The sequence below is a fragment of the Sphaeramia orbicularis genome, chromosome 5 (assembly GCF_902148855.1).
Source record: "Sphaeramia orbicularis chromosome 5, fSphaOr1.1, whole genome shotgun sequence".
NCBI lineage: Eukaryota > Metazoa > Chordata > Actinopteri > Kurtiformes > Apogonidae > Sphaeramia > Sphaeramia orbicularis.
This window is the reverse complement of record NC_043961.1, coordinates 30,164,036-30,187,633: the sequence shown is the minus strand read 5'-3', so window position 1 is coordinate 30,187,633 and position 23,598 is coordinate 30,164,036. Positions and strand designations below refer to the sequence as shown.

General features: G+C 38.3%; 3 protein-coding genes across 4 annotated transcripts; 1 reads left to right on the top strand and 2 right to left on the bottom strand.

Annotated features, from left to right (window-relative positions):
* The first annotated feature begins 1,367 nt into the window (after positions 1-1,367).
* oxtra (oxytocin receptor a) lies at positions 1,368-10,059 on the top strand. The gene is made up of 2 exons (XM_030135395.1): positions 1,368-2,815; positions 8,861-10,059. The coding sequence occupies exons 1-2, from the start codon at positions 1,888-1,890 to the stop codon at positions 9,112-9,114; spliced, it is 1,182 nt and encodes a 393-aa protein (XP_029991255.1). The 5' UTR covers positions 1,368-1,887; the 3' UTR covers positions 9,115-10,059.
* Positions 10,060-11,439: 1,380 nt separating this feature from the next.
* Positions 11,440-14,310, bottom strand: cav3 (caveolin 3). Of its 2 annotated transcripts, none has more exons than XM_030135396.1 (2): positions 14,059-14,310; positions 11,440-12,692 (listed from the first exon to the last, which is right to left on the bottom strand). In XM_030135396.1, exons 1-2 carry the CDS (start codon positions 14,173-14,175, stop codon positions 12,351-12,353), a joined length of 459 nt encoding a protein of 152 aa, XP_029991256.1. In that variant the 5' UTR covers positions 14,176-14,310; the 3' UTR covers positions 11,440-12,350. The 2 variants fall into 2 exon arrangements, with proteins under 2 accessions (XP_029991256.1, XP_029991257.1); XM_030135397.1 differs by lacking the exon at positions 14,059-14,310 and adding an exon at positions 13,088-13,922.
* A 5,054-nt stretch (positions 14,311-19,364) lies between these two features.
* Positions 19,365-21,549, bottom strand: LOC115419914 (caveolin-2-like). The gene is made up of 3 exons (XM_030134988.1): positions 21,442-21,549; positions 19,660-19,847; positions 19,365-19,545 (listed from the first exon to the last, which is right to left on the bottom strand). The coding sequence occupies exons 1-3, from the start codon at positions 21,547-21,549 to the stop codon at positions 19,365-19,367; spliced, it is 477 nt and encodes a 158-aa protein (XP_029990848.1).
* Positions 21,550-23,598: the final 2,049 nt, after the last annotated feature.

The window sequence follows — 23,598 nt, the reverse complement described above, 5'->3', positions numbered from 1 at the left end:
TCTTCTGGTTTGAGCTGCTTTCAGTTACAGACACACTGGTCACATTGAAAAACTAATTATGCCTGTAATAGCCATTTAGTTCAGGGTTTTATGTGTGTGTTTTAGTACTGTGCATATATTTTGTGCATTTTCTTGTACCTGAAGAAAAGAGATTGGGAAATAAATATGCATGCACATCATAAAACTGCAAAAGCAAAACTAAAGGTGGCTTAAGACTTTTGCACAGACCTGTACAGGATGTTGTTGAATAGAAATGAAAGCAGAAAAAGACTAGTTTTGATTTATGTTTTATCCAATTATGAATAAAAATGACTCTTACTCTTGTAGTTTCACATAAACTATTCACTTTCTGCACAGTTTCTTTACACAGATAACATTTTAGTTGCTTTTACCTTCCCGTCATTATAATACTGAAATCCTTCTGATGAATTCTGGCACTAAATTTTAATGCATTCGTGCAGTTTGCATAACACAAATGGAGAGAAGGAAATGTGTGTTCATAGGAATCAGTGGAATGTCGCATATGGATATTAACATAGGCATCACATAGCATTGCCAATAAAATTTCAACTGCATATGTTGGCTTTTCTGCAAGTGTGTGGGAAGATAATGATTTGTTGTCTCTCACAATAACAAGATGTCCATCAGAGCATGGCTGTATAAAAATTGCACTAGGTAGGTTTATCTCCTGTGTCACATGAGCAAGGCTTTCCCAAAGCTCTCCACAAATGAGTCATAAATCCAGTCTGAGATACTGTTTGATACAGATGATAAAAATACATTTTGACAGCACATAGGCTGATTTTCTAGCCTCTTCTGGTCTTAGGCTCATGTCTGAAATAGTTCCACCCTCCCATTTACAATCACTACCAGAAGGTATTGTCTTGCTGATGTGACAAGTTTGTGTCAGTGTTTAATTTTCTTTTCTCTTTTGTTGTCGTTGTTCCTTGAGCTATATGATTTACCACGCGGTTGCACAGATTGTTTGTGCATGTTTTCAATCACTTTGCTGTACAAATTTAATTTCACGCTGATATTTTGCCTGTAACACAAATAATTTATATCTATGTTGCCTCTCAGTTGTTCAGTGGTTTAATGAATAAGCAGCTGTTTTCATTAAAACTTCTATAGTTATTTACACAATACAGTCAGGACGCATATGCTTTTCTTAGAATGCTTCAGATCCATTATTCAGAGCAGATCTGGGGGTTCATGCTCTGAAAACATCGGGGCTCTGACCGCCGACAAGAGCTGTACACTACTGATGCACTCGGCCACCTTGTGGTGGTGATGATTTACTGAACCAGGGACAGATACAACAGCAGCTTATGCGCTGTGGTGCTTGCCATTTCGATTCTTACCAGAGATGAAGATGGAGCCTTTAATTCTTCGCATCTTTTTTGTCATAATATTTTAATTGTACATTTCAGTTCTGATTTCGAAAGTAAATACACACTTTTTTCCGACCGTGTGTTTTGAGGATTTACTCAGTCTAGGAGTTTGGTTTTGGAGAATCACCTTTGACAAGTGATGTGCCTTTTAGAGCCAAGCGCAGCTGCTTTGTAGGTCCAAGGTGTGTTATTCACATTATTTTCTCTTTTGGTTTTTCTACATTTTGTTTTTCCAAATGAGGCATGTTATTTAGAATCTTTTAAAGATCTGCTGCTTTCCTCTGGACTCATGGATGCAGTTTTAGGAAGAATGGATGGTTAAACTCAGCCTCTACTATTAAAAGAAAATGTTTTGAGCATCTTTATATTTCTCCTTTGTCTTGTCACTTGTGAAGAGAAAAGGAAGGGTTTTTCTCTTGAGACCCTCCAGGTGACTTTTGCAGCCATTGCATGACTGCACAACCCTGACGCATCTGCAGAGGACAAGACTGCGGCAATGGAAAGTATCTTGAATGAAAGCGACTTTTGGCAATTCAATGAATCCTGGAGGAACTCAAGTTTTATCAACGGAACCGGGGGTTTCAACCAGACGAACCCCCTGAAGCGGAATGAAGAGGTGGCGAAGGTGGAGGTGACGGTGCTCGCCCTGGTGTTGTTTCTTGCGCTGGCGGGGAACCTGTGCGTCCTGCTGGCCATCCACACCACCAAACACAGCCAGTCCCGCATGTATTACTTCATGAAACACCTTAGCATAGCTGATCTGGTTGTGGCGATATTTCAAGTTCTCCCTCAACTTATATGGGACATTACATTTCGCTTTTACGGACCAGATATTTTGTGCAGGCTCGTGAAATACTTACAGGTCGTCGGGATGTTCGCCTCCACTTACATGTTAGTTTTGATGTCCGTAGACAGGTGTTTGGCAATTTGTCAGCCCCTGCGTTCTTTGCACAGGAGAAAAGATCGTTTTTATGTCATATTTTCGTGGGTCCTGAGCCTGCTGTTCAGCATCCCACAGATGTTCATCTTTTCCCTCAGAGAGGTTGGCTCTGCCGGGTCGGGAGTGTATGACTGCTGGGGGGACTTCGTGCAGCCTTGGGGAGCCAAAGCTTACATCACTTGGATCAGTCTCACCATATACATCATTCCAGTGGCTATACTAAGCATCTGCTACGGGTTAATAAGCTTCAAAATATGGCAAAACTTTAAACTGAAAACCAAACGGGAGCAGTGTATAAGCCTGACGCCCAAAACCTCCAAGGGCAACACACTGGCGCGTGTGAGCAGCGTCAGGCTCATCTCCAAGGCGAAGATAACCACAGTGAAAATGACTTTTGTCATCGTCGTGGCTTATATTGTCTGTTGGACCCCCTTTTTCTCTGTCCAGATGTGGTCTGCGTGGGATCCAGCTGCGCCCCGAGAGGGTAGGTCCATTTTTAAAGTTTCATGTTCACTCCTGTGCGCATCAGTGCGCAAAGGCAGGTGCACTGTATGTGTTAATACTCATATTAAAGCACTAAATTCTGCACATGTGCATTTTCTTCGTCCATTCTGTAGACAACACTAACTGATGCAAATGTTTGGAGGTTTTGTCTGCCTCTTCGCCGTGCGCTTCAGCACTGTTACGCACAAGGATGCGCGCAAGCTTATGCAGTGAGAACAAAACGAAAACACAAATACAGCAAATAGACTTAAGGTTTTCCTCGGTTTGGAGTGTATTCTTGCTTTAGGGGTGATTCTTGGTGAATGGAGCTCTGTGTCAACACAAACAGAGAGTCAGGGTGCGGTAACCAGTCTCCGATCCGAAGCTCTGAAAAGAAACCGTGGATGAGTTCTAGCCTCAGGACAAAACCAGACCACATTTGGGTTATTCATTCTGTTGGTTTCATATTGTGTCATTGCAGACGTATCAAAATGTCCGTTGTTTGTGAGTCACTGATGTTTACCAAACTGATAATACAATAAAATGACATTTTAGAACATATCATGTCCCTCACAGACTGACTGGTCTCTCAGTGGGTAAATTGAGGGTTAATCACCTTTTACCTCTAAAACCATGCAGGTAATACAGACTACTATTCCATTTTTCATGTTAAAATCGTGGAATTTTAATGCACCTGTTGCGTGATCAGAAAAAATACTGAGTGGGTCTTCAAAGAAGGATAAAGGTGCGCACAAAGTGGTGTGTGTGTTTCCTCGCACCCTGCTGTGGCTGCACACACCGACTGACGGGTAATCATTAATCAAATTAGTGTGCACGACCGCGCGCCAAGCAGCCTATTTGTGCCTGCAGGACACGTTGGAGATCCTCGTTGACATTTAACCACAATGGGCCACTGTATGTGCTCTCTATATGTATCGACCTGCTGGTCACACCCATCCATAACAGAGGGTTTAATGCGACTACCTGACGTCACAGTTGAAACATGGTATCTATTTTTTCATCTTTAATTACACTGAGGTAGAAGTGAACCAAAGTCACAAGTGAATATTAGCCTTTGTGTCATGTTTAACCCATAAAGACCCAGTGTTACTTTTGTGGCAGTTCTCAAATGACTTTTTTCTCTCTATTTGACCTTTCTTAAGTGATTTATCACCATTTATTATAATATTATCCTCTGTATTTTGCATATTTCAATGAAAACCATGTATTTTCCTATATTTAATTTACTGATCATGTAGATGTTTATAAAAGCTCAGATTAAACCTGAAGGTTATTATATTAGAAAGAGAGAAAACTAAAGAAAAAGTGACTTTTTCTGTAAAATACAACATTAATTGAACATAAAAACAAGTGTCTCCATCTACTGTGATTTAACAAACTGTATGGGTTTTACTGGTGAAACAAGGTTGTAGAAGATGACTGTGTTTCCACGGCAACTATGGAGCCTCTGAACGTCATAATGTGTCATAGCTGATGACCATGAAAAGATGACAAACTGTATTTTACACCAATTATTTACATGTATTGATAGGATTAATGGATCAACAGATATTAAACAGTTTAGATCTGTCGATGGTTTTGGTCGCCAGTGAATGTTTGGGTCTTTATGGGTTAAGAGAGGCTCTAATGTGTGTGTGTGTGTGTGTGTGTGTGTGGGGGGGGGGGGGGGGGTGAGGGTAGAGGGATTTGTGTTTTATTGGAAATGTAAAGGTTAATATTATTAGAGTTATTCATCTGAGGACTTTTGCAGTGTAATGAGTCTACATCCCCTTGCGGATGAAAAGGAATTATAGTACCAAAAGACAATATGAAGTTTCTCCTCCAAACACATCTCTTTAAAGCTTCAAAGTTGTTTCCATGGACAAAAGGGAAAAGACTAAACATTTCCTACAAAAACAAACTGATAAAACAAATATCCTAAAAATATTCCCATAATGTCAGGAAGTTTCTTGATGGGCAGACAGTAAACATTCTTTGGTGTTGCAGGCCTTTGGACCTTTCTTTGGCTTCAGCTGACCGGTTGTAGATGCTCTCTGACCCTCAGCTGCATTGTTCACACCAGCTCCTTCCACTTTAGAGCAGGACTTTGCTATCAGAAAACACCCAAACAGTGTCAAAGTGGAGACATTTACTCAATGGTCTGTTGAAATAAGAGGAATCAACATCTATTACAGATATTCAAGTTGCCAAAAAAGTGTTTGAATGGGAAAGAACGTGATTAAGTCCTTTTCTGTTGCAGAGTCTGGCTCAGTGAAGGAGGGGGGCTGATGTCTGGCCTTTCTCCACGTGAACATGTGCAAATGTTTGTGTACAAGAGATATGGCTCGAGTGTCACCTGTGTGTGCAGAGATAAAGTGTCCATTAGAGTCATAGTCAGCAAAGTGAGGAAGCAGGCGGCCGAGGACAGACAGATGTAGAACCTGTGGATGTAGAATCTCCATATGTAAAGACTCAAACAGTCTCAAAAATTTTCAGTAAGAAGATAAACCTGGTGTTTATAAGGTGAGACCGATCTATAGCGGATTTGGCAGTCATTCAACAGTGGAAATGACTGTATATAAACTGTGATGTAGTTCAACATTGGAACAGACAGGAAATTCAGTTATCACTTTGTCATCACTGTGTATAAGCCAAGAACAAATATTTAAATAAGATACCTCATCAAACCATTATTCTTTACTATAATTTAATATGTTCACACTAAAACTGGCTCTAACATTTTGTCAGTGATTCGTGCCTTAACAGTGAGTTGTTTTTCTCTGACTTTTAATCTAATAAAAACACAGTGTTGTGTTTTATCTTCATCATCCATCAAGCTGACACTTCAACAAGTGGTTGTTTACTACTTAAAGGTTGCTTTCTGTCTTTCAAAGGCCAGTCTCTAAAAAAAAGAAAAAGAAATGTGCAAGCGGAGTTCGGCAAAATTCTACAGTCAAATAAAAACAACGATAGTTTTTTGTGGCATGGTTTGAAAAATACACAAACCACATGAACAACAGGATCAGAGTTTAATGAAAACTGGAGCCGTACTGAAACATATTTTCAGTGTTAGAAATATTGATCTTTAGTTGGAAATCTGTCTACACAGCAACATAAATGTACCGTGTTTGAGCTGCTTGGGAAGTTTAGCATTTGGAGCACTGCTGCATCGGTGCAGTTTCTGAAAATGTCAGAAGATATCAGACGTCTCTTTCCTCCAAACTATGTCAGTGACATCACTGACATCTGTAACTTCACATTTAACAGCCAGACAGATTTGATTATGCAGAGGACAATGACACCTGAAGGTTAAACCCTGACTCAGACACTAACACAAGAACCCAAAAAAGTGTGAACACTAACCTTTTACCCAGCTGAGCCCTGCACTCCCTGATGCTGACTCACACTCTGTGTACTATTGATTTTATTAAGTGCTTGATGGACACAAAATCTAGTGTTCAATTCAACACAAAGCCAAGAGTTTAAATGCTGTTTTCCTACTAAGCATTCTAGCTACAAGGGAGAAATGCTTAAAACAGTTTTCATGACAATCTCTCTGAGCATATTATCTTTAAAATTGCCTCAAATCAAAATGACTTCATTACTTGTTTATGCTCAGTGAATCGTTGTCGTTAATGAATTGCTGAATGGGTCTTTCAGACTGGTCAGTGTCAGTTCTGATGCTCATACCAATGAACTACTCAGGGGATCATAACTCTGCCTTTCCATTTGCAGTTTGATTTATTATTTGCTTATGAAAGACACCGTGGGCTAATTCAGGAAATACTTTTTAGCGACATCCCCCGTTACTCAAATTAGATCAAGACTCGGCTCTCTACTATGTTTATCTGCTGATTCCTTCATATATTTTTGCTGCATAACATTAATAAATAAAAATGTTCTTGCTCAGTAGACAAGTATAGTATCTGTTAGTTCTCATTTCTTGTTTATGTAAAAGGTTATGGGTTAATGTGTTAGCCAAAAGTTATAATTAGATTCTACAACACTGTATTTAAAGGGTAAATGAATTATCTACACTCAGTTAAACACATGATTTGGTTTCATAATAAAACTCTTATCATTTCTTAGTAATCATGCTTTCGACATGGGTGCCCTTCTAGAAATCACTGATGCTGCAATTTTCATCAGAGCTCCGAGAACATGAGAACATCAGGAGCAGACAGGCTGAGAGAAAGATTAGCAACACGCATAAAGATGTTAAAAATGGCATACAACCAGTTATATAAATCAAAAAATTCAGGTCCTAAATGTCAGGTGGATGATGAAGTTGACGTAGCGTAAATGTCATCTAATGTGCCATTGCAGGCTTCCTGCCATGTTTTATCACCACAACAATGTGTGAGCAACATTTCCCCTGTTCTGTTTGTAACCTTGAGTGTGCTTGCAAGACTTACGGAAGCTTTTAGGAAATCTGTTCCTTCTTGTTCTGGTTTGAAAAGGAAACCATTATGTTTCTGTTATCACCACTGAGCAGAAATTACTATAAGAACATATGAATCCACTAGCCTATTACCAACATTAAATTGCTTTTAAATAGAAAGTACCCACTAGCTTCAGTTCAATTCAGTTCATTTCATTTCATTTCATTTTGTTTCAATGAAATTAAATTAAATTTGATTAATTGAATTCAATTAAGTTAACTTTAATTCAAATCATTTCAATTCAATACTTATTTATCACTATTTATACAACACTTATTATAATACATTATATGTGATTTTCCACTTTAAGGCCAAGGCTTTAAAACAGAGAAGAAACACAATAAAACCTCTGATAGCTAGAACAAATAATTCTGTCATGTCTTAATGTATGATTGCATGTATGATGCATTAATTTAATTTAAAACAACAATGTGTCTTACAACTGTCTCCTGCCACATCAGCTGATAGTTTACATTATAGCTCTGTTAGCTTAGCTCTTTTTTAGACAGAAAACAGCCACAGTAAAACCAAAAATCTCCCTGTTTTCTGTACAGTTTGTGTAAAGATCTGTTTGGAATCATCCAAAGAAGGTCCGAACTGACACAGTTGAGACTGAACCATGAATCAATACATAGCAAACATAATAACACCGCTTTGCCACTTCGACTCTTAAAGGGGTCATATTTTGCTAAACCCACTTTGATTAGTCTTTGGTACATTTATTTGTGTATTTGGGGACCCTAATAGTTCAAAATCAAGTGGATTTCTACAACCTGCTTTAATTCCTTCTAAATTTGTTCCATTTTATAACTAGTTATGTCATGACATTTGCTCATATAAGGTCAAGACTTCCGATGAACATTTCTCAGAGTACGCCATAATTGTTTGTCAGCAGCAGTGGTTGTAGTCCATACTGAAAATATGTCCAAACTTTGAGCCGATTACCTACAATATTCAGTTGTTGGTTGTATTAATGAACACAAGTAGCTGAATGGGACAGAAAAGCACAGCCAACAACCTGGAGGGGGTGGGGTGTGAACTGGCTCATTTGCTTTTAAAGGGCCAGTGCTCTAAAAGACCTATCTCATGTTATTACTCAGAAATAGGGTTGAAGATGGACCTGTGGAGTTTTATTAATGAAGAATTCAAACCCAAGCATAGCATTTACAGTTTATGTAGACCACAGGTAAATGTTTGAAAATGCATAATTCCATTTAAAAAGGCAAGATATTACTCCTTTAAAGTTGTTTCTTGGTGATTCTCATCCCATCTTGTCACTTTCTGACTGCTCAAATGCCCAGTGGCATTATTTTTCCTCACCATGGTAGACCAGCAGAGTGACTCTCTACTCCCTCTAGTGGTCACGTAAATCCGTCAGATTCTCAGTATGAATAGATTTAGTTTACATCTCTACAATCCAACTCACTGGCATTTTTTTTTTCTTCAGAGCTCCTTTTCTAAGCACTAATAATGAGTTAGCTCATTTTTAATATTTTGAAGTAATAATACTACAAAATACCTTTGTCAAATTTGTCACACATTCTGTTGCCTCATTGGTCCAATCCGATTAGATATCTCACTACAGTCTCTCTCTTTTCCTGCAGCCATGCCCTTCATCATCTCCATGCTGCTGGCCAGCCTCAACAGCTGCTGTAACCCCTGGATCTACATGTGCTTCGCAGGCCATTTGTTCCAGGATCTTAGGCAGAACTTTCTGTGCTGTTCCACCCGCTACCTCAAGTCATCCCAGTGTCACTGTGAGCGCGACTTTGACTCCAGCCACAAGAGCAACTCCTCAACCTTTGTTATTAAAAGCACTAGCAGTCAGAGGAGCATCACACAGACTTCTAGTACATAAGCTCCTGCCTGTTTTTCCCTCCTTCACGCTGCTCTACCTGCCTTTCGCCACATGCCCTCGTCCATAAAATACTCAGCAGTCCTTTGGATACCTTACACCCTACGGCTTTCTGTTCAAGCCCACAGCGTTCTAGTTTACAGTACATTACATGGAGAAGTGAAACTGGATTGGGTTATTGAGATTAGTTTAGCCTTAGACTGGCAAAATATAGTTAATAAACACTTATTAGATAATCATGGATCAAGCTCTGCAGTCAACTGAATCTTCTGTCTGTTTGGTTTTTACTTTTTTCTCCCCATACATATGTATATTTATAGATTTTTGGCACAAAAAGAGAATAAGGAAAAGAGTGTTGTTAACAATTTCCAATATATTATGGATTCAGTTGTGGTCACCAGCAAAGCTTTTGGATCTTGTTTGTCCGTCTGTGTTATGACGAAAGTGATTAAGCACACTTGCTATGAATATTGTGTACTATGTTGTTCACTTTGTTATATTTGCAATGGATTGCATTCATGTAAACTGTTACTTGACATATTGTTAGATGTGAGATATTATGGTTGTCATTGCTTAAAAAAGACGATTTAAAAAAAACTAAACAAAGACTAAAAACTGCATAACTAAGCTCGGTGATGATTTATTCATAGCAGCACTGATCCTGTACTGATTAGCCCCTTTAGAGTCAAGTCTTCAGAAGAGATCCTTGGCAGGGGGCTGTTAGTGTTCGCATTGGGATGTTTGTCCATGCACTAACGTTTCTGAGTTCCTGCGAATTCTTGGCAGCACATTCGATCTTTGAACATCCTGTTATGCCTCAAATGCATAATTGAGTTGAAAACTTGGAAGTGTGCGAACCAGTGACGTGTACTAAACTGTTTCTGGAAATGTCTCTGTATCATGCATTTTTCTGCAAGAAGTGATAATAAAATAAACTGTGGCAAGCTACTCTCTCGTTTTTTTTCTTTTTCTCAGAGATAATTAAGCATGAGACTGCCATTTAGTCCTATTACTTTACTGAAACTACTTTAGAATTAATTGTTCTTGCATGTTAAACCTGACATTTAATCAAAATCAATTATCATAGCAGTGATCTGAATAAAAGCAAGAATTAATTTAATGTTTTATGCAATTCAAGTCACTTTGCCCTTTTGATATTCATAATTTTTTAATTGTACTACACTGTCATCTCCATTTCTTACAATAGTCTTCAATTTTCCTGATCATTTGTCTTTCTGTCATTTACACTGAGAACTCATAATGTAAGACAAGAAAGTTCAACAACAGCACAAACTGCAGCCTCAGATGTCTGTGATCATTATAGGCTTCACAGTGGGATGTAAAATAGGAATCCTGGAGTATTAGTCTGTAGAAGTCTTATTACATTGTATTATTTTAATGATCAAAACAATACTAAGAAACATTTGCTGAAATGTTAAATATAAAATGTTAATAAACAGTTTATAAGAAAATCCTGTGTCTGCTTTCAGGAGTTACATCCCTCAAATCTTAATAAACCACATTAAAAATGTTTGGTATGAATGCATTTTTATTCCTCCATATCTTAATAAATCATTTATAGAAAGCAAAAAAGAGCAAACATGTTCAGTGTCTGTTGTTGATGAGATCCGTTTATTCAGAAATACAGTCTTTACTTCGTTTTGTTTTTTTAGAATTGCTCATTAAATTTTGTGTGGATAAACACAAGTTGGTTATGAAAATCTATTTTGAATAATAAAAAACATAAACATCAATATAATTGCTTATTCCCCCTAAACCTTCATGCTGTGCTGAGTTTGGGGGGTGTGTCAGGTAAATGGTCATTAATGGTAAAATATGAGGTAAAAGCCATTAATGTTGTTTATATGACATTTCATAACATGACCTTGCAAATAAATGATGCTGACTAACTAAACTGTTCAATGCAGCAGATCATTAAATAGGATAATGCCTTTGAAGTGTTTTTAATTTAGAAAAAACATTTTATTAACACAAAATGTGGATTTATTTTTACTTGTAATGGCTTAAATAATTTCAGTAATTGCTACCAAATGGCCCAAATGAAACACAATGAAGCTATAAAGCAGAGCAAGAAGTGCACGGTGACACAGAATTATTCATCTTTTACACATTAAACATTACTGTTGTGTCTTTATATATTAAAGATACACAACAGCAGCCTCTAGTGGGTCACTGTTCCCAGGTCACTGACATGACAAAGACATTTTTTAAGCCTCTGACAAGAAATAATAATTTAGTTTTTAGCTTATAATACAAATAAAACACTAGAATTCTAATATTTAATAGGATGTAAAACTTTCTCACATGGACAATGTCAACTGCAGTTTCAGATTTAATAGCAAAGTTGTTTCCAGACAAAAATAATAATACTTACATTAAAATGGATGTCATGGACAGGCTTTTTAAAATGAACTCCATCAGTAGTTAGGCCTATGCTTGTGTACATGTACTAGTCTGAAATATGCAGACAAGCATGTTTTACATTCAACTTACACACACTGATATAGAGAATAATTTATCTACATGGCTGGTCTCAAACACTCTTCTAATTGTCCATTAATTCCTGTGGAGTCATTACAAATATGGAAAACACATCAGAACATAATGTATTTTAACAACATCGAAATCAGACAGTACTCAACAAAGCATTTGTGTTAACAAAACATTTTCACTTCCTAGTCACTGTTGTGGGTTTTTTTTTCTAATGTCTAAGCTGCTACATGCTTTTGCTCTACATGATTGTCAATTCAGTCAGTATAAAGTCAAACACCACTCACAGCAACATATACGACACTGGTGTAATTTTAAAAATGGCCAAATATTATGCATTCAGGCTTAAGTCCACAGGTGAAGCAGTGTTGGGAAGTTCATTAGTCATTGTCTGAGCTTTTTGTTACATGTGAGAGCGCACAGCTCCTCCACATGGCAGGCAGCACTTTCCTCCCTCAGTAAGGAGCACTGAGGCTTCCAGGAGTGCCAGAGCTGTCATAGAGCCATGCTGCCTGCTGCAGCTGTCATAGAGCTTCTGGTGACGGAGGCCACACTGGGTATGTCAGGACTCAGAGCACTGAGCATGAGGACAGTAGGGCGGGGACAGCATGTTATGAGAGAAGGAGGAATGGGAGTATGAGGGAGTAAGCTGAACGCCAACATTGATCTTCTGGTGTATAAAAAGATACCACATTTCATTCCGTCATACTAAAACACTGAGTGAGTTCTTAGACTTCTTTGCGCAGCGCTACACGCACATTGCTGCAGATCTTGCTCAGAGCTTCGAAAAATGGATCACAGAAGGTCTGGATACAGAGAGAGTAGATGCGGCTGACACACTGCGACTCAATCAGACAGCTCTTGATGCAGGGAACCACAGCCCAGATGTGGCAGAATGAGATGCAGGCAAACAGGAAGCCCCAGAGCAGGGCCACGGGGATACCGAAGACAGCAGACAAGATGCGGTAGCACCAGTACTTGGACACAGTGAAGGTGGTATAGCTCAGTTTCCACACCCCATCCAGGCTGTGTGTACCATCAGGTTCAGCAATGACGTCCTCAAACTCCACCTGGAATTTAAAACAGATTATTATTACTATTAATCCCAGAAGGCACGCAGGCTTTTATGTTCCCCTTCCATCAGACATCTGTGAGCTCCACATAATAGGTGCATGACAATGTTAAGTGTTAAGATGATGTTTGCAGAACTACAGGCGGGTGAAGTCGAATTTATGCAGAGAAACCAATTATCTGGTGCTGTTCACAGAAATAAAAAAAGCTTAATATGGAGGCATACAGGCAAATCTTTGAAGTGGCTTTTAATGCTGCACCCAAAATGTGTCACAATGGAGTTTATATGACTTAAAAGCTCCATTTTGACACATTTTAGCATCTAAAGTTCCCCTTATGTAAAATACATGAGCATAAGAATGCATTGCTGCTTTAAATTTTTGGGATCTATCACCTGCTGGTTTGGAAAAGCTGGCTTTCTCCTCCTCAGCTGAGACTCTGTTGTGAAATGATAATTAATTTGACAGTAATCACGGCTGGTGAAGATGTTACAAATCTGAAACATTTTGTTCTTCTTCCAGACCACTGGATAGGATCAGCAGGGGGAGTAACGACTTGTCGTGTATTTCCCGTAGAGATCGCAGCAGAGATCATCCCCTGAATGAATGAGTGGTCATGCACCGCTTTATATTTTCTCTGCACGATCTAGTCTGTTTGATCCTATTCAATTTCTGCAAAAAGAACAGCAGTTTTCAATCAATGGACACATGAGATATTCTTGGTAAAATGCAATTAGGGAAATATTGTGAATGGTTCAAAAGATTTTACCAGTTCATTGTGTTTTATCATAGAAAAATCATCTCAGCAGAATATGGTTTCATCAATAACTGCAATAAAAGCTGGTGTAGTGTGGCAGCTCTAAGTGCTGGTGTCTCACTTAATGTACCCAAACTCTGTGTAAGCTACAGTTGGTTATGAGAATGGACAGAAGGCCTCTAGATTGTTCCACACTGCACCCAGCAGACACAAAACATACAGTATGTTCTACTTACGCCTCATCACTTACTTAATTTATACAGTTCTTAATATAAATATATATTCAGTGTTATCCTTTCGGAAAATATTTCATTCAACATGGCAACAGTCACAATATAAACTTGTCAAACCTAAATAAAATGTGATAGCACAGTATCAGTTTCACACTCTTCTGCCACCAAAAATAAACTCCATGTTCTGCTCACAGAACAGAAATAGCTCTTGGTCTATTTAGGGATTTTCCAGACAGCTATACAGAATGATCTCCTGTCTTTGTTCCTAATAACCTCTTTATACACTTTCTTCACATGTGTCCATAGATGCCAAAACAGGGTTTACATTTACATTAATCCTGACTATGATAGGGTGGTGTGTCCATGCTGCACAAACCTTCACCACGTCCTCGTTGATCTGCTTGGGGTCTCTGTTAATTAGATCGATCTCCTTGGTGTGGCTGTCCTTAACAATCTTTTCTTCATTGGTGTTGTACTGGTACTGATCCGCCATGGTGGGGCTACAGGTCCTGGACGGGCCGGAGACAGACTGTGTGTAAATCTGCTTGAATCAAACTGCACACAGCCGCCTCAGTTCAGTTGTGAACCCCTGTATCACCACTGTGACGCTCCCACTGACATGCCAGTGGACAGCTGCTGCAGACGTACTGGTAAAAATGGAGGCCTGACCCCCGCCCTGCACACACAGAGGTAGCCACACACACAGGGTACACACACAAACATACACACTCATACACACAATGTAATGCACAAAGACAGAAAAGGCATGCCTTAAAGGAGAACCCAGGGTTGTGTCACATTTCACATAGGGTTGTGGGGCAGGATGGGCTGGGTTTACACAGTGGCACGAACTTCCACTCCAGAGTGAGGCAGCGAGCACAAACACACCTCCATACTCCATACACAGGCTCCATAGGACTCAGTGGAAATGATTAACAAGTATTTTTGGACAGTTATTGTTGGTCTGAAGTGAGTCTTATATAGTAAAAATCAGTAGCTTATATACAAAACTAAAAAAGAATATTTGAACATTTCAGCAGTTAAAATGTGCATTGTACCCCATCTCCAATTCCTTAGCTAATGGTTTGTAAACTCATCATTTCGACTGGACACCAGTCTTGAAAATATATAATCTTCTTAGTGGTATGACTAGTCTTTACGTAATGTGCCAGTTATTTGTTTTTATTCTTTTACTTTAATTGAATTTCCAGTAGAGGATAATTAAAATTAATCTAATCTCATCTCATTACCTGCAGCCTTTTTTTGTTAAACTCAATAGCACAAAGTCACTTTTGTTCATAAAAGTGACTCCACATATACCAATGTATTTTTTTCCTTCTTCACAGTTTATCAGTTCTGTGATTTGTTGGAAAAAACATTGATCTATTGTAGCTCTATCATTTCCTAAATGTACCAAACACTGCAATGCAATAATGCAAAATCAAAGAACCAAATCATAATAAATAGCCTGCCACAGAAAAGTAGATGGAAGGTTTTTGAGGCTCAGACATAGATATTCTATTTTGGGTCAAAATTAAAATAATTTTAAAAGTTGTTCTTGTATCTGAATTGTACAACAGCAACACAATACATCATTTAAGTTTTTTTTATTTATTTATTTATTTATTTTTACTTTACCAATATCCATCTCCTCTGCATGACTGCTCTAGTCTATAAATCAATGATGCTCACTGTGCTGTTCAGACAGAGAAACAATACATACTTACATAATGATAAATGGAGTGCAATAATAACACCTCTATTTAAGTTGTGTTCATACAACAGTGGTGAGTCATTTAGGGTTGAGTATCTTGTCCAAGAACACTGTGACATGCTAACAGGAGAAGCTGGGGATCAAACTACCAACCTTTGTGGATAACCCACTCTTCCACTTTAGCAATAGTCCCTCTCTTTGTTAATTAATTGATATATTAATAATCACTATTACTGCATTGATCACTGCCAAAAAGATCTGCAAAAGCAGCGCTCAATTCAACATTCATCCATTGTCAACACTCACCAGTCTGCCAAGAATACAAAAATATGGAGTGTTTCATCATACACAGACAGAAAACCAACAGCTACAGCTTTTGCAAGATATCATAAGTTATTCTGAATGATATCTAAAAAAAAAAAAAAAAAAAAAAAAGCTAGAAGGAAACATCATGATCTGATTCAGGGATGGTGTAACACAGCCCACAACATCAGATATCACTGAATATGGGCCATGGACCCCCCAAACCCACAAAAAAATACAGAATCCACGTCTGAATGTAACACCTCATTTGAGAGCATCTACAAAAAGATCTAAGATCAACAGATCTTTCTAAACCATTTAATGAAAATGATCTGTGCTCCCTATTAATCCCAGAAGACAAGTATTTACTTCAAGACAGATGTAGTTTATAAGAAGAACACATGCACAAACCAAAATATTTAATAGAGATGGAGCAGCATAGAGAAAACACTCACCATTTTATTGAAAATTATGTAACACCAGCATTTGTAAGAATATAACCTTGAAGTCTGTTCATTCAGTCAGTTTCCTATTTTGCAGAGCAGGGACAAAATTCAGTAAAAGCAACAAAACTCAGTAAAAGTTTCATGAAAAGGTTTTGTATCAAAAAAAAAAAAAAAAGCAGCTAACCATGAGTTTGTATAAATATAGAGGAGAATTTCTGAGAATACTGTTCCAGGGTTTATTGAGCATAAAGTGCTGCAGGACAGAATCTGGAAATCTTGATCCATTATTCAGAACTGAAATAAGTCAATAGATGATCGTCATCTGCTTTTGACAACAAGGAGCTTGATTCACTTCTGACGTCTTATAAAAGACGCAAAGTATTTCTCCAACTTCTTCTAACTTATTAGATCTGCAAGTCAACTTGTTTGGAACATAACACTGTGCACTTCCCTGCAGACATCCAGACGATACATGATAATATAAACACATTAAAAGGTTGTTAGACTGTGCTACACTCAGAAATGCAATCAGCATATGTTTTTTTGATGGTTTTGTTTATTAGGATTTTTGATGATGTCATTATTACTACAGCAATAGCAGGCCTCCGATGTTATGTTGCCATTTTCCTGTATTACATGCTAAATATATTTGTGAATGCTAATGTTTGTTTGCTTATGCAATGTCCCAATGAAAGAGCTGAGAGGCGCGCTGACGAGAAATGCAATTTAGCCAGAGGGAGTCTAAAGAAGAACAATTATTATTCTCACTTCAAATAAACTGCTGCATAATTGCAACCTCAACAATTACATATATATTTCTCAGTGTCTTTATGGTGGGATAGTTTACACAGGGTGGGTCCAAAGCCTGATCAGATATTTCAGATTTCAGCTAGGCAGTATACATAAAATTCAATAGTCCCTTAAAATAAATGTGATTCAGTCTTCCTTGGCTGTGCAGTTGTTGCTATCAGTCATAGCTTTCTATATCAGCGTGTTGGATAAACAAACTCATGGAGTGTGGTGTTGCCACAGCAAGAGGGAGTGGAGGAGGTACTGAGATAGTCCCCCTGTTAAAACTGGTACAAGGTCTCAAAGCACCAGCAGCTCCCTGTTGCTATTTATCTCAATCAGTGGAGTGTACGAACAGGACAGGAAGCGTGACTTTAGAGCTGGGATTGGCTTTCCTTACCCCAGTTCCCTGGTGGTGGAGACTGGGGCAAGTCGCGGGTGGTGGAATGGGATCAGAGTGCATGTGATCAGGAGCCAACCCAATTATAAGAGTATTCCTGGCGTGGCAGTGTAGAGAGAAGAGGCCAGTTAGGCATGAAAGCAAGGACAGAAATAGCTCAGCAGAAAGCCAGGGTGGGCATACCTCTGCCGCTATGGGTGTCAGGGCAATCAGCTGAGGCTGCACTGGCTCCTGTCTTTCATTTAATGTACATGCATAGCTCTCAGACCTACATATGGAGACCTTATATAGATGTAAGTATCAGTACTTTGGGTGTGTTTACAAATATCAGTGGTGCTTTCACCTAAATGAGTCAGTACCGAGCTGTTTGATTACTACATTTACCAACATATTTGTCATGAGTCAATTTAGTTGAAGTCATTTATACAGGATTTTATGAGATACAACAATACAGAACTCAAACTCCAAGTGTTGTGATTTTTTTTTTTTTTTTTCATTTTCCATTTCAAACATTTTGCTGTGAGGACCAGTTGTACAGATGCACAAAACTCATGAAGTTCAATCATAAAATGTTAGATTATATGTAATTATATAGTATTGTGCAGAATTATTAGGCCATATTTAACTTCACTGTCTTTTTAAATAAGCATGCAGATGTATTTTGCATTCTGTATTTAAATACAACAAGAAAATACATGTACACAGCTTTAAAAAAGCACAAAAATCAGTAATAAACAACATCTATAGAAAAACTTCTGTATTACTGTGATTAGTCCCATTTTCCTAACAAACAGCACCCCAAACACTAAGAACCATCCGTGTGTGGAATGAAAGAGTGTAAAACATCTGATGCTTAGAACAGTAAATCTCATATTTTCTGCACTGAAGATTTCAAGACATGTTAAGTGTGAAGAGAAGTCAAATTAAATACTTGCATTTTAGTCTACATTTTTTTCTGAAATTTGTTTTATTGCTGACTCATATTCTGCTTGTATCGTGACATAAAGATTGAGAAATGCATATATATTAATGATAACCTTGGCAAAACAACAAACCTGATAGTAGTCTAAGTTTTTTCTGAATTTTTCAGATAAAACTATGTATATTTTGGCTATTGATAACATTTGCAGTGAATTCCCCTTCAAATTTACTGCATATTCTTGTCTGTTACGAAAAAAGTAATGAAACTTACAAAAATAAGAAGAAAAGTTGTAGCTTTAAGGAGTCTTTTGCATCTTTGTTATTGCTGTGACCTTTGATGTCATAGGGAAAAAGCCTTTTAGCCAGTACAAACACTTAATACACACATACAATTAATGTCAGCAATGCACTATGGGGATATTTACAGCTGCTTGTTCATTATGCCAGCTCTGTTTGTCACAAATAATCCCTTATATATCTTTTTGCCTGCCAGAGGCATTCTATACAGTCACCCTAAAGGCATTAATTTAGATTCAGAACAAAGGGAGGTCCGTATTACTAACAATGGACAGGGCTTCCCTGGACACAGGAGGGTTGTATAACAAATCTAGTGGTGTTTGTTGTCAACCTATAATTTCTCCAGCAGCTTTTACAGTCTGAGCCTATTTGTTTTTATGAGTCAGAGTCAGATTAATACATCAGACTGAGATGTTAAACACCAGAAGGATTCACTGATACGGGTTATATGTGGTGATTGTACTTGTGATATGACGATGATATGATATGAGAAATGAACACACGCTTGAATAACACAGAATTATTAAATGCGATAAGGCCTGTAGCTTCATCTTTTAGTTGGCAGTATTGTAAATGAACTGCTGTGGGGTTTTCCAGCAACAATATAACTTTGGTTTTAATTGTTTACATTAGTTAATTAACACTGAAGTGTTAACAACATACTGTACATAACATATTCATCACTGGAACAAATTAGGGAACTGAGAACCTCTGTATATTCATTATGATATTCTGAAAGAGAAGTTAAAATCTGATAATCACACCATCATTTCCTGTGTAACACTGACCGATGTCTTCTCTGCCTTTTGCTTTCAGAGAATTCTTGTCTGTGTTTGCCTGTCTTCATCTTTTTTTAGAGTGATGCTAATGCCACTGCAGCACTTCCCAATACTGGCTGAAAGGGGGCTGATGAGGATGTGGAGGAAGCCCCCCCACACAGTCCGGACCCAGTGCATGTTGATGAAAAGGAGCTGCACACAGGGCATAATGAGCCTGGTGGAGAAAACATAAGCATATTCTTGAATGACCCTCACAGAACTAACCAGAAACATAATAAGAAATTAATTAGAAACCACTTTAATCTCAGTAGTGTGATAAAAGTCCCACCAAATATGAAGGCAGCTGACCACGGCAAACAGGAGTCCAGCTGCCAGTGAGACTGGAACGGCCAGCAGGAGGGAGATGAGGCGGTAACACCACAGTCTGGACACCTCAAACAGGGCGTGACTCCACAACCACACTTTATCAAAGCTCCGCACCGATGACGGCTCTGCAATCACATCTTCAAACGTGACCTCAACACACACATACAGGAACATGGTAAGTGTGAGATTGGATGCTCCATTTTTTCCAGGCATATAGAAATACAACCCTGATTACTGCGTGCTTGGACATGATGTGTGAAAGCAATATATCTTCATTTAATTTCAAAGCGCCTCAAGGAGGAGGCGGAATGTAGTATAAATGAATGCACTGCACATTGAATTTTATCACATGATGTAATTTACACCACAGGGGATCTTTCAATACAAATCAGTGCAGTCCAGTTTTATTTATATAGCACCAAATAACAAAAAACCTCCAAAGGCATGTCACATTGTAAGGTCAAAACCTTACTGCATTATGGTGAAATAGTAATAAATCCCCCTTGAGCAAGCACTTGGCAACAACAGGAAGGGAAAATGCCTTTTTAGTGGGAATAAACCTCCAACAGGACCAGGTCAAGGGTGAGTGACTGTCTGCCCTGGCCAGCTGGTGCGAATGGACAGAAAAGGAGGAAAAACAGATTTTTGAGAAACAAGAAACAAATAGTGTGCAGGTTTGTTGGACTCCATGCAACACATCAGCAACAAACAGCTGTGGAGCCAGGAATACCTGCAGAGAGGTGCAATGAGAGAGAGGACGGAGGGGGAAAAGCACAAACTACAAGAGAGAAAAGACAGAGGTAATGGAATGATGATGTATGAATGCACAGAGAGTGAAAGAGATGAGAGGGAATGTGCTCTTTGTATTGTGGAAGATCTCCCAGAAGCCTCAGGCTGTAGAGTAGGGGTGGTGCAGTGTTTCCTGAACTAGTCCTGACTATAAGAGTCATCAAACCACATCTACATTTTCAAAAAATACACGTAAAACTGCACTGACAGCAGAGCAAGAATTCTAGTTGAATAGGTTCTTTTACATGGATCTGCTGAAAAGAAGCTAATCTGGCAGAAATATGATCATTTCTACGAGCTCTTATAGTCACATTTTGGACTGAGTGGAGGCTTTTAAGGGAGTTATTCACAGGGTATCCTGATAGTGAGGTATTATAGTAATCCAGCTTAGTATAAATGCATGGACTTTGGACAGGAAAGGAATAATTTTGACAATATATATTATCTTACATCATTCCTTTATTTGTACATTTGGACAAAAATAACTCACAGCTCCATCCAAAGTAACTTCATTGTAAATGTTTCTGAGTATTTAAGATCCAAATAATTCCAGTTTTGTCTTTTGCCTTTTGGAGGTACAACACTGTGTGGAAGATTCTGGCCACCTGAGGTCAGTATTGTGCAGCAAATTGATGCTTGACTATTGATACCATATTTGATTTTTCAATTAAATATAAGACATGTAAGAACATACGATATATTTTCATTTTTGAATGAAGAATTAAAACTATAAGAACAGAGAGTGATCATTACAAGCTACAAAATATGACTCAAAACATCTAAAAACTAATTTAAGGATGAATCTCAACATTTCTGATTGTTTTCAGTGGAGTTGTAAGAAGAACATTTATAACTTGTTTATTTATTTTACTTCTTCTTTTTGGCCTGTGGTGTGTTCCCAGTTGAATTTGTGTTTTATGCTTATTAAATTCTAATGACAGTGAGAATTATTTACCTTTAGGCACTGGTTGACTCTTTTGGGATCCCTGTCATGAATCCCAGGCTTTGTGCTGCTGTGAGTGGAATCCAGATCGTTGGACTGCATTTCCACATTGACTTCCATCTGTTCCTCAGTACCTTTGTTGTGTTCCAGTCACACTCCTCCCTGGTGCCCACCAAGCTGAAATTGTCTTGGCTTGTCTGCAAGGTTCATATGAGTGGAAACATGGAGGATAAGGAGGGCGTAGCAGAGGGATGGCCACTGACCAGCTTCTGCAGGCTTGTCACTGACACCCAGGTGGAACATAGTGGGTCGCTGACTGCCTTGCTCCTTGTTGAAGAATGCCTCTCTGGGCTTTTCCATGTGACACACTAAACATTCATTTAGACCTGTGTGAGAAATGTTAAATGGCCTTCACTAGTGGCATTAAATAAGCCCTCACTTCCTCATTAAATACTATAGAGATCCTCATCAACACTGGCTGTGTCTTCTTTGAGCAGCGCCCCAGTGCTTTAGCCACTTATTATTATAAATCTTCTTTCTCTGAGCAAAAAATGGAATGGAAAGATGTTCAAGGGCAGTTTAATTCAGGGATAAAATGGTGTAGAACCATATATTTTAAGTAACAAAACAGGGGGGAAAGTAGTGACGAACATTTTTAATGCTGCTACTGGTTTCCTCAGGGTTCTGCAACTTTTCCTAAGTATTTCATAATATTTCAGGATGTAGGGTACAAGTGCACTGGGCTGAGAATGAGTACATTGCCTTGAGGGTCAATAGCATTCTAGTAGAAGAGTGAACTGTTGGCCTTGGCAGGGTCTCCAAGTGCCCTTTCTAGTTTTTATTATTAGTTTGTGATACTGTGCATGTGTACACACCCTGTATAGCTGCTCAAATGTCCTGAACATTTATTTAGAATTTTTATGTAAATTTTAATTATACTTCACATTATTTATGTTTCATGTGTGACGTCTGTTTGTGTATTTAATTTATGCACCTACCATATTTGTCCCCCAGGGATAAATAAAGCGTAAGTGTTGCTGCATTAAGGACAATCTGTTCACCACTTCAACAGTATCACGCCGAAGGCGTCTAATCATCCATCATAGCAGGAACTCTGTTCTCTGACGGTGGTCTGTACTCTGAACTGTAAAGTATGTGCATCTCACTGTGCTGTTTTTTATTCTCTGCATTTTTCTCTTGTGCATTACTGCACGTACTACCTGTATGCTGTTGGCATTCTCTAATGTAGTTTATTCTGCTTGCAGTTTTTGTAACCTTGGAAAAAAACTCAGACCTCTCTACACTGGCTACAAGTCACTAAATATCTTAATAGATACTGGATAGGAGGGTTTTTTTATAATGTAGCATCCGTCTTGACAAAATCAAATATATTTGCTGATATAATGTAACCAGACTTATTCAGTGTACAGTTTTGATCACATGTCATTGTATGATGCATGTTTGGTGTGTTGTATTGAATTGCTTCACTGTGGTATTAACAGTGTGTTTTTGCCAATTCCAAAGCTCTTACAGCAGCGTCACTGACTCTTTCCTCTTCAAACAGAATCACACAGTAAACAGTATTCTCTCTCCCATCAATTACATCTCTCTAACCATGTCACCAAGCCACTAAAGAACACAAACAGACATTTAGCAGGACATACATATCTCACTGTTTACTGAAAATTCCTGGAAGCTTCTGCTCCAAACAAAAAAGAGCAGCGGGGAATTAACTGGTATATGGCGCTCTCTGTTGGCTTGTCTTTGTAATTATTTTTGAACAGATTCACATTATTTATCACTGAGCTACATTTTCCACTTACACATCCTTTAGTAGCTCGTTTTCTCCCTGTACTTTCCACAAATACCAAATTAGCTGTGTTCCTAATCGTAGCAGTACTGCTATGGAAGTGGAGTAGTGGCAGGGTCTGATTAGACCAAGATTAATGGTGTGTGTGGAAACCATGGTGATGAAGAGCCTTGAAGATTGGGCGGTGATTGTATGTGAGGTCTGAAGATCCTCCAGCAGATGCTAATTTAGTTACAGCTGACACATCTTCTGGTCTGTAACATATTCTATTTAACTTAGTCATTTCAGTAGAATATAAGATGATTTTAAATAAATGTATGTGTACTGGTTTGCTCAAATCATATTATCCATCTGCACAG

Coding starts and splice junctions, on each gene's coding strand:
- oxtra (XM_030135395.1), top strand. CDS start 1,888: ATGGAAAGTATCTTGAATGAAAGCGACTTTTGGCAATTCAATGAATCC. Junction 2,816..8,860: donor TCCAGCTGCGCCCCGAGAGG/GTAGGTCCATTT, acceptor CTTTTCCTGCAG/CCATGCCCTTCATCATCTCC.
- cav3 (XM_030135396.1), bottom strand. CDS start 14,175: ATGGCGGATCAGTACCAGTACAACACCAATGAAGAAAAGATTGTTAAG. Junction 12,693..14,058: donor TCAACGAGGACGTGGTGAAG/GTTTGTGCAGCA, acceptor TTTAAATTCCAG/GTGGAGTTTGAGGACGTCAT.
- LOC115419914 (XM_030134988.1), bottom strand. CDS start 21,549: ATGGAAGTCAATGTGGAAATGCAGTCCAACGATCTGGATTCCACTCAC. Junction 19,848..21,441: donor GAGTCAACCAGTGCCTAAAG/GTAAATAATTCT, acceptor GTGTGTGTTGAG/GTCACGTTTGAAGATGTGAT. Junction 19,546..19,659: donor GTCAGCTGCCTTCATATTTG/GTGGGACTTTTA, acceptor TTTCTCCACCAG/GCTCATTATGCCCTGTGTGC.